The following is a 10,721-nucleotide window of genomic DNA, read 5'->3' as shown; positions in this document are numbered from 1 at the left end:
CATCAGTTTGTGCTCGGCCATCGCTCAACAAACCCGGGAGGTCAGAGGTGATTTGGGATGTTGTGGTTTATTTGTTACAGGAGACACCGTGAGGACACCCTCACACGGGAATCCCGAGGGATGGGGAGTCATGTGGGCAAGTAAAGGAACATTAGAGGTCCCTGGGAATGCCGTGGGGCAGTGCTGGGCCAGGAGAGGGGCCAGGTGGTGCTGCCCCACTGCTCTACACCGAGCAGGCGAAGCCGACCCGGCTGTAAGCTGTGTCAAAGATGGTGTAATATTCCTTGAGGAAGACGTCACCCAGGATCCAGAGCGGCTGCGTGTCCTGGGAGGGCAGGTAGGTGACCTCGATCCCAAGGGTGCAGTAGCCGTTGGTCTGTAAGAGGGGAACAACAGGGAGTCAAACAGGCACCGGCACCCTCCAGCTGGGCTGCAGGGAGGGAGAACATCACTGCTGGCCAAGGAGCTCCAGGGACATCACTGCTGGCCAAGGAGCTCCAGGGACATCACTGCTGGCCAAGGAGCTCCGGGTCCTCCCCTGGCCCTCCTCCCCAGGAGGAGCCCCTCAGCTGGTACGCACGTTCAGGACGTAGGAGGAGGGGTAGAGTGGGAGCTGAGCACCACTGATGGTGAAGGTGATGGGGGGCATGTTCTCGATCTCCTCACAGTCCACTGCATACTGTGGAGAGAGGGAGAAGAGGAGATCGTGGGTGGGACAGCACCCACAGTGAGGGAAGAGATACCCTCATATGCCAGGGGGACACAAACTTCATCCCATGGCAGTGCCACATCATGGAATCACAGAGTAGTTTGGGTTGGAAGAGACGTTAAAGTTCATCCAGTTCCACCCCCTGCCATGGGCAGGGACACCTTCCCCTAGCCCAGGTTGCTCCAAACTCCATCCAGCCTGACCCTGAACACTTTCAGGGATGAGGCAGCCACAGCTTCTCTGGGAAACTTGTGCCAGTGTCTTACAACCTCACAGGGAACAAATTCTTCCTAATATCCCACCTAAACATATTCTCTTTCAGTTTGAACCAATTTCCCCTCGTCCTGTCACGACAGTTCCTGATGCAGAGTCCCTTTCTTGCTTCCTTGAAGTCCTTTCAGATACTGAAGGGGAGAGGCTGTGAGGTCTCCACACAACCTTCTCTTCTCCAGGCTGAATAGCCCCAACTTTCCCAGCCTGAAAAGACTTCAGGGAAGGATATGACTTCATCCCCCCAACACACCTGCAGTACCATGTTCTGCAGGTGCCACATAGGTTTTGTGGGACCTGGTTGAGCCCACAGCTCTGACTCCCATGCAAGGCTCCCACTGCTCCACACCCCCCAGAATCCCTGCACTCACTCCATAGCTGGTCTCCTGGGCACCCAGGGCCTGGAGGATGCTCTCCATGTACTCCTCGGGCACAGTCAGGAGGAACGTCCCCGTGTCCACGATGGCCTGGCAGCCCTGGCTGCAGCAGCCTGTCACTGACTGCCCAACAGCAAACCTGGGAGGAGAACAGTGGGAATGACATCGCTTGAGGCACCCACAGCACCTGAACATGCCTTGGCTTGATCTGTCACTCTGGGGTGCTCTGAAATGCATCCAGCCTGGAGCCTGTGCCTGCTGCAAAGTGCAGCTGCACCCGGGGGACAGCTGTGCCCCCTCCTTCCATGAGCTGCCCAGGGGATGATGCCCAGAGGCACAAACACCACTCACTCCTCAACTGTGACCTGCCAGTAGAGCTCCTGGGTCACCGGTGCCCACGTGATGGCCCCGTGGAAGAGCCGAGGGTCGATCCCCCCGAGAACCAGCTCTCCCCCGTACTGGTAGGTGGGTTGGCTGCAAAATCAGAGACACAGCAGCAGAGGTCAGGATGTACAGAGATCAGTGTGATGTACATGGGCTAGAGAGGGATAAACCCAGAAGGAACACTCCTGGGGACAGGCAGGGGACACAGTGCAGGGGACACAGTGCCGAGCGTCCCGGCGGGTTTTTACCGTGAGAAGTAGAAGCTGAAGATGGGCTCAGCGAGCTGGTCCTGCTGCAGCATTCCCTGCACGGCCGTGGGCATCCCTCCCACTGCCAGGGAGGGGAAGGCCATTCCCAGGATTCCGTCAAAATCGGCAAAGTAGAAGGGCTGGGTTGGCTCTTCCTGGCTGAGCCCGAAATCCTGGTTTGTGACGGTGATGTTCTGGATCTGGAGGGGAAGGGGAGGCCAGGTCAGCAAGGCAAACCTGAGCAGCCTTGGGAGGGGTGGATGGTGCTCTGGAAGCCCAAGAGCACTGCAGGGTCACAGCTGGTGAGAACAGCACCAGGCAGCAGGGAAAACCAGCAGGAATTGGGTTAAAACACAGTCGAAGCCCAGCTGGGTGACTGAGGGTGGCAATAACCACTTGGCACCCACACTTTGCCCAAGTGTTGGCTACGTAAAATCTGCTCTTGGGCTGTCCTGGGGCTCCTTCCATGGGGACACCCAGCTGGGACAGGACAGGGCCGGGGTCCCTCACCCTGAGTGTGTCGGAGCCCAGCACGACGGTGACGGAGCCGCTGCCGTAGGTCACGGTGAGGGACCGGCCATTGGGGGTGAAGGTGTCGGACTCGCTGGGCTTGAACTTGGCGTGATTGACTGGGAGAGAGAGGAGGGGAAATCCTGGGCATGTGCTCGTCTGGCTGTGGTGGGATTTCACCACCAGTCACTCCGTTGGGAAAGCAGCTTCCCCGGCAGGGAGCAAGTCCTGAAGGGCAGAACAGGCTGTTCCTCTGCCTTGTGGGACTCTCTCAGGCAGGGTTTGCATCCCAGTGTTGCCTGGATCCCTCTCCAGGGATCACAACCACAGCAGCCACCCAGCAAAGCCATCGGCAGTGAAATCCCTGTTGCTCTCCCACTGGCAGAGTGTTCCATGGGGTGAGCTGTGCTGGGAGCAGGACATCAGCTCCTCTAGTCCTGGCTTTGCTCTTCCCTCTGCCTGGCTACGGAAGGTCAGGCACCACCACTGAGATTTCTGGGATGGCCGTAGGGATTTGTCCACCTTCATTAGCCAGGCAGAGGGCTCTGTGCTTCCCAGGGAAGGCATCAACCAGCACCAGGGAGCAGCTACCCCAGATCAGAATCCTGGGATCATTTCTGGTCTGGCACTGTGTTGTCCCTGACACGACTGGGCTATGCAGTGCCCCAGGGTAGTAGCTACTACTAACTGCTACTACAGGCAGTAGTAGTAGCTCAACTCCCAGCACACCAGGGGTACTCACAGCAGGCTGGACTCTTGCAGTCGATGGAGGGCACCCAAAAGTTGGAGGAGCCGGTGTCAAAGAGCACCAAGAACTTTTGGGGAGGGGTCCCGATGCTGATCTCCCCGAAGTAGGAGGACTGCAGAGAAGAGAGGGGGCACCTGCATTGGCCACGGGGTCAGGAACAGAGCAGGCTCTCACCTGGCATCCCACTGCCTTGCAGGGAGGTGAGGAATGCCAGGCTCACTCTTGCCCATAACCAACCAGGCAGGAGCAGACTGAGCTCTCATCCTGCTTTTTCTCTCCAGAAATGAAATATGAAATAATTGCTGTGTTTTTGTTACATACAGAAAGGTTTTTGTGACTGGGGAAAAACTTCCCTGAAGTCTAAACCAGAAGCTTAGAAGAGTGGGAGAAAAGCAGTTTCTCACTCCTGGAGGCTCTGGGGTGACCAGCAGCTGGGAAGAAGGAGGGAAAGGGGAATGGGGTGTGCAGAAAGGCAGCGAGAGGGGAGCCTGGGCTACTCACATCCAGGTGGTTGGTTATCGGCTGGTTCACAACGTAGCCCTTTTTGGAGCTGTATTTCTTAACTGGATCATACTTAATTTTCTTCAGGTAGTCATCCAGCACTCCAGCTGCCCTCATCTTCTCCCGTATGGACTCGCCTTTCTTCAGATTGATTCTGCACAGAGGGAGGAAAAAAACCAACAAAACACGGCAGGAAATCAGGAGAAGATTTGGGCATTTTCAGATGCTCAGTTCTCTGGACTCAGTCAAACCCTGTCACAACAGGAGCCCTCCAGGTGCCCGGGGATGCCCTCCAGGGAGAGATGCAGCCTGGGCTGGGATCACAGTGTGGCGATGCTGGAGGCTGGAGCCGCTCCTGGCCAGGTGCCCTGCAGGTCAGGGCTCTGTTCTCCGCCCTCTCCCGCTCCTCCTGCCACAGGACACCCACCTCACCACCCCCTCTGCGAGCTGGAGACACGCCAGGGCCAGGACGAGCCGCTTCATGGTGCCGAGCTGTCCACGCACACCCCGGGGCGACAGCGGGGCCGGGCCGGGCCGGGCGGGCTCCCGGCTTTTATAGCGGGAGGCAGCGCCTGCCCTTATCTGCTGACCTCCCTTTCCATTCCCATCGGGCACCCCCGGCCTCAAGGGCTTCTTTGTGCTTCGGGGCCGCGAGGAGCCTGTGCCCTCAGCGGGCAGATCTCTGGCCCCGCTGGGGAGATCAAAGCGCTGCCATCGATAAGGGGTCAGAGCTTATCGGGGCCGGGGGACCCGACGTCACCGCCGGCCGATATCTGCGCTCGCCAGAACCTGTTCAAACCTTTGCCCGGGACAAAGGCGCTCTTGGCGCGGGATGGAAGCGCTTTGGTCTGCCCTCCTTCCGCCCGGGTGCAGGGAGGGATGGCTGCCGGCCGCCAGGCTCTCCCAGGACACGGGGCAAAGAGCCGGAGGACACCGGGATCCCTCTCTTGCCTTGTCCGGGATGGTCTCCAGTGCTGCTCTGCCTTCAGTCCTTCTCCTCTTCAGCAGCCTCCCAGCCCTTCGCTCTCCTCTCCTCCAGGAGAAGAGCTTGTTTCCATGTCATGCACCTTTCACTATCCGGACAGAAATCACATGTTTTTCCATCTATTTTTTAATTTTGGAGCACCCCATTCCCTCCCCATCCAGCATCCAAAGGCAGGTGCTGTGCCTCCCTGCGTGGGAAGGTGTAACTCACCCACAGGGGAAGCCCTGGGGGTTTAACCCACCCACCGCCTCCTCACACCAGCCCAGAAAGTCAGAAAATTCCTTGTTTGCTTTTTTTTCCTGTGGAAAAAAAAAAAAAAAAGAGGACCACAAACACAGACTTCCCAGATTGCCAACAAACATCCAAAGAGACCAAAACGTTTTCGGTTATAACCCAAATATTTTCCAGGAAATGGACCAAAATGGGTTTGGTCATGATCTAAATATTTTCTAGCAAACAAACCAAAGCAGTTTTGGTTATAACCTAAATATTTTCTGGCAAATGGGCCCTCATCCTCTCAGTTACAGCCTAAATATTTTCCAGAGCTCCTCCAGCCCTGCTTGCATCCCCAATCCAAGCAGCCTGGCTCTTCCCAGTGGGGAAATCACCCTCCCCATCCTCCAGCATCACTATCGCTGCTCATCCCATGTCAACGCTCCACATGGATTTCATTCCCTCGGGAGCACCAGGGAGTGTGTGTCCTTTGCTGGATATTGAGACTATAATAAAGCAATTATCTTGTTTGCCAGCAGGATTGATAGAAAGATCAACTTATTAAGATTGGATAAAAAGCAAATTCTGGCTGGAAGCAAAGTGTGGTTATCAGAACATCAACAGAGGGACAGCTCCTGGCACAGCCCCCCCGGGGCTCGGCCCTGCCACGAGACACAGGAATCAGGTGCCCTCTGCAGCACCCACACAGCCCACCTTTGGGCACTTCTTGACCCAAAGCTGGGCAGCCCTGAGGTGTTTGGTCTAACGGGAATCACGGATTTGCAGTTTCTAACATCAGATCTGGTGTCCCCACGTGGAGCAGGACTCAGCCAACACCTCCTTCCCAGGCAGGACGTCCCTCTGGAGCAGGGCCTGGGCATCTCCCCTCCTTTGCTTTCAGTTTCTCTTCTGTGTTGGTGCCACGGCCCAGCCCACACCGACAGCTCCAGCCCAGGGAATCCCATCTCCCTCCCCATCCCACGACTCCCCCACCAGCCATGCAGGATGTGAAGGGGCCTGCAAGGAAGCTGGGGAGGGACTCCTCATCAGGACTGTAGTGACAGGACAAGGGGGACTGGGTTCAAAATGAGAGAAAGTAGTGTTAGATCGGATTTTTTGGAAGAAATTCCCCCCTGTGAGGGTGGGGAGGCCCTGGCACAGGTTGCCCAGAGAAGCTGTGGCTGCCCCATCCCTGGAAGTGTCCAAGGTGAGGCTGGACGGGGCTTGGAGCAACCTGGGATTGTGGAAGGTGTCCCTACCCACAGCAGAGGGTAGAATGGGATGAACTTTAAGGCCCCTTCCAGCCCAAACCATCCTGTGATTCCATGATTCCATGAAGAAAGCCGTGGGGGAAGCTTTGCCCACGATGGCACGTGTCTCCCTGAAGCAGCTGTGTTTATGAACCTACACAAGCTCCTGGATCCTTTACCCAGTGCTGCAGGAGCTGGTTTTGGTGCTTTATTTCCAAAACAGAGATTACAGTACACAGGTGAACAGCTTCCATCCACATTAAAATAAAGGTTCCTCTTTTCCTACACGGCCATGAGAACAGCACCTGAACTAAATGGTTGGGCTCCAGCTCGGACATTTGACATCCCAAATCAGGTGAGGATCAGCCACTTCCTGATGATGAGAACCTAAAGGGTCTCCAAGGGAGCTGGGAGGAGTTTGAGGTAACACTGAGGCATCTGGGCCTTTCAACTGGAAAATCACATTCACTTAGGAAGAAAAACAAATTAGATCCCTTCTTTACAATTAGCCTTTTCCACTCCCTGGCCTGTAATTGCCAACTTCAAAGCTCTCAGAATTCTCACTAATGAATTCACCTTCAGCAACAGGAACCTAAACCTGTTCTGCTGCCTGTGTGTGGAATTTCTAGACAAGCCAAGGTTGGGGGAAAGACAAACTTCCCAGAAAGACTGAGGGCAGCCCTCCCAGAGGCTGGATTTGGGCAATGGGCTCATTAACAACCTTTCATTAATGACTTTTCACAGGCGAGACACCACCCAAGAGGGCTGAGCAGCATCACACGGAGGGACAGTGGAAAGATTCCAGGAGAAAATGGCTGAGAGAGGAGGGAGCTGCAGTACCACCCCTGGCTTGGTTTGTCTCCCAGTGAACAGCAGGGCTTAGCTAACAAAGCCACCAGTGCCTCAGAAACAACGAACACATTTGAGCCTCTTTGCAGAGATATCGATCCTTTAACCCTCACCACCAGCCTCTCCTTTGCCATCCTCTCCCTGTAAGGCAGGAACACTCACAGCTATTCCAACCTCCTTCCCTGGGGGAAAAGCAGGCACTTAAAATGGGTTAAAAGAAAAAACCAAACCCTCCAATGATGAGCACTGGGAGAAGCTCTATTCCTACAACAGGTTCTTGGGAAAGGGAAGGGGAAAAGATCTATTTATGCATTCATCAGGGGAAGAAATCTGATGGATTAACTCAAACTTCATCAAGAACCACTCAAAAAGGTCAGGGCAGCCAAATTCTCTCTGCACAGCCCCTGGCTGTTCACCAAGCCTTCCCTCAACTTCAACCCCAGAGTGGAGGAAGGAGCCCCCGAAGGGGGGAGAGAACAGGGACTCGGGTTCCCCCCTCACCTTCCGTCCCAAACCTGGATTCTCCTCCGGAACCGTTTCCCCCGCGGCCACTAGAGGAAGCTGCGACACCGCGCCGGGAGAATCCCAAATGTGTCACCTGTCCTTCCCTGCACTTTCACACCACCTGGAAAACCGAATATGAAGAAGTTCTCAAAGAGTCCTGGCGACTTAATGCAGACACAGCTCTTGGGAAGTTTTCCAGAAAAGCAAAAAAAAGTGGGAGAGTCGCTGGGATGTGAACACGTGCACCCCGAAAGCCATAAATGCCAACTGCTTTCCCAGCTGCCTGCACGACACTTCCACGGCTTAAACATGGAACAACCCACTGTGAACAATGAGCTGTGACTGGCTTTTCATTCCTAAAGCTTCCCGGGGAGCTTGGGATACCTCTGGAGCAGAGCCTGCTGAGCCAGCAGAGCCGAGCCCCAGCGGGGAGGGGGAGGACACAAGGGGAGATGGAGCAGAGGATGCTCCACAGGGAAGCAGTGGATGCAGCCAACATCAGCTCCATGCTTTCTCTTCTTTGAGGTCAAGGAAATTCTTCTCGCTCCCTCAAGAGGTGCAGCATCTCTGGTGTAACTGGGATAAAGGACGTGTCGGAGAACAGCCCTCACGTATTTCTGTGTGAGCAAATCCCCCTGGCACGGCTGCTTTCAGTGCCCTTTGGGAGCACTGCATTTGCCAACGAGGAGAGAGAGGCCCAGGTGGGACAACCTAGACCTGGAGGACATGAAAACCAGCAGTTCAAACGATCCAAGCCAGATTTCCCAACACAAAGCTCAGGGGAACCACTGAAATGGGATTGCAGCTGGGAGCTCAATGTTTCTGAGGAACACCAGGGAGAATTCCCTGCTCCTGGGAGCTCACAGATGTACAGACCCTCACAGCAGCCTCATCCCAGCCTTGGGGACACGTGGCCAGGCTGGTGGCCACAGGCAGCACCCAAAATCAGCCCCAGCCCTCAGCTGCTGCCACCCAAGGCACAAACAGCCACCCACCAGAACCTTCCCTGGAATTCAACCCACCTGCAAACCCCCCGTGGGGGTGGAAAGAGCCCTCACCTCCTCCTCCATGGAAATCCTCATTGCATTTCAGCCTCACCTCCCTTTCTGGGGAAAAAGGGAATAAGTATTTTGCATTTCTCAGCTCAGGCAGTGGAAAGGCAGGTTCACACAGAGGCTCCAGGGGGAGTTGTTGGTGCTCTCTCAGAGGGTGACATTGACAGCTCAGAAACTCTTTATTTAAATACTTTATTTAAAGCTTAACGCAGTTAACTTTTTTATATATATATATATATATATAGATATAAACAATTTCTTCTCTCACTTCCCTAAATGAAAGCTGGATTTAGGGGGATACATTACTTGGGGGGTTGTTTTTTCCTTCAAATAAAGTCATTTGTTATACATATAAAAATATATTACTTGGGTTTCCTTTCAGTTATAAGTGACACGAGGGTTGGGGTGGACAAAAGAATGGAAGACAAGCACAAGGACTTCCAAAAATAAAAACAAAACCAGTGAATTTAAGCATGTGGCACACTTGGAATTTATAGTGCAACAGCAAGCCAAGAACTCCACGTTCTGCGACACAAACATGGCATCACTCAGACTTGGATCACACGTCCTTGCTCCCAACAGGGTCACGGCTCAGCAGGACATTACAGCACCAAAACCCAAAGAGGCTGAACTTCCAAAATCTGGAAATCAAGTTCCTGGCCCTCAGAAGCAGGTTGGAACTGGATGATTGGGGTCTTTCCTCTTTCACGGACATCAACACCAGAAAACATCGAGGACAAGGGGAACACAAGGTTTGGCAACACCTCTGCAAGGAGAGGGACCCTCGCTGAGACTGGATCCAGCTCCCGAGCCAGGAGGAAGATGGATACAGACAGCAGGGAGGAGGGACCCCAGAGCATCCCAGAGCACTTGTCTCCACTGAAACAGGCACAGAGTAACCCAGGGAGGGACTGAGCTGCAGCGGGACACGCAGAGAGGGCTCGGGGGCCATCCTGGAGCAGGACAGGAGCAGAGACCCCGCGCAGAGGCAGCTCAGCCCAGCCCCGGTACCAAGACAAAGATCCACATCAAAGGCCACAAAATTTACCCGAGAGCCGAAATTTAGCCCTTCCAAGTCCGTAGTTGCAGGAAACAAACTGCACACTCACTCACAACACTGAACAGAGATTCCTCGACGCCCAGCCAGGCACGTGGGTGGAGGCACCGACTTTGATACCACTCCAAGCTCGGCTGCCCGGCGGCTCCGCTCCCACTCCCACGGCTCCCATACCATTTCCCACCCACCCTCTGACAGTCAGGCCCGGTTAATGCATTTTTGATTCCCAGATCATCTTTTCCCCAACTTTTTTTTCCCCAGCTGGTGTCTCAGCAAAGCCACCAACCTCTTCTGAGACCTGTCCCCCAGACCGGAGCGAGCCACAGCGAGCACGCGCTTCATATTGGCACCAGTTTGGCAATTAACTGGGAGGCAAAGGAGCATTTCATAAATAAATAGGTAAACAAATAAATAAATCGACAACACTTCTGAGCAGCTGCCAAAAAGAACCCTTCAAAAGCACACCAGGGTATGGCACGAGTGAAGTTTTCTACACCAAACCTCAAATCTCTCTCACGGTTGTGGCCTTTCCCTCCTCTTTTAGAGCAGGAAAAGGAATTTTAGGATTTAGGAAATCAGGTTTCTGTGATCACAGTGTGTGCCTATGGCTCTCTGTCCTCCTCATTTAATTTCAGCTGCCCAATTTAAATTGAATCTGAGAAAAGGACAGAAGTATAAAAAGCTTCAAGAAAACAGGTTAACAGTGAGGGTGGAAAGGCCACGGCATGAGCTCCCTCATCACCAGGGACCAGGGAAAACACAAGGCAGGTCCCGACTTTGGAGTGGCCTGGCTGCAGAGCTCTCCTGGAGGTGTCAAATCCACAGGGAACAGGCTGGATTTGCAGTGGAGCTCCTAAAGCAGCTCGTTTTTGGGAACAGGCCTCCCCCATGCCACTGCCCTGCCCTGGCACTGCCCTAACCCACACGAGTCTGTGCCCACACAGTGCCACAGTGTTATTCCCGGCATCTCCTGCCCAAGATTTAACCTTCTGAGTCGTCAAATATCCCACAAGGCTTCAAAAATGAACGACACGGAGACAGAGAGGGGTAAGACAGACAGA

General features: G+C 54.3%; 1 protein-coding gene across 1 annotated transcript; it reads right to left on the bottom strand.

The window, feature by feature from the left end:
• Nucleotides 1-218: 218 nt before the first annotated feature.
• On the bottom strand, nucleotides 219-4,245 carry PGC (progastricsin). Its single transcript, XM_029962538.1, has 9 exons — nucleotides 4,175-4,245; nucleotides 3,748-3,901; nucleotides 3,241-3,358; nucleotides 2,499-2,617; nucleotides 1,989-2,188; nucleotides 1,708-1,830; nucleotides 1,351-1,495; nucleotides 581-679; nucleotides 219-376 (listed from the first exon to the last, which is right to left on the bottom strand). The coding sequence occupies exons 1-9, from the start codon at nucleotides 4,228-4,230 to the stop codon at nucleotides 224-226; spliced, it is 1,167 nt and encodes a 388-aa protein (XP_029818398.1). The 5' UTR covers nucleotides 4,231-4,245; the 3' UTR covers nucleotides 219-223.
• Nucleotides 4,246-10,721: the final 6,476 nt, after the last annotated feature.

Source organism: Manacus vitellinus, unplaced genomic scaffold, assembly GCF_001715985.3.
Source record: "Manacus vitellinus isolate BGI_N305 unplaced genomic scaffold, ASM171598v3 scaffold_47_pilon, whole genome shotgun sequence".
Classification (NCBI taxonomy): Eukaryota; Metazoa; Chordata; class Aves; order Passeriformes; family Pipridae; genus Manacus; species Manacus vitellinus.
The sequence above is the reverse complement of the archived record's forward strand: the minus strand, read 5'-3'. Positions and strand labels throughout refer to the sequence as shown.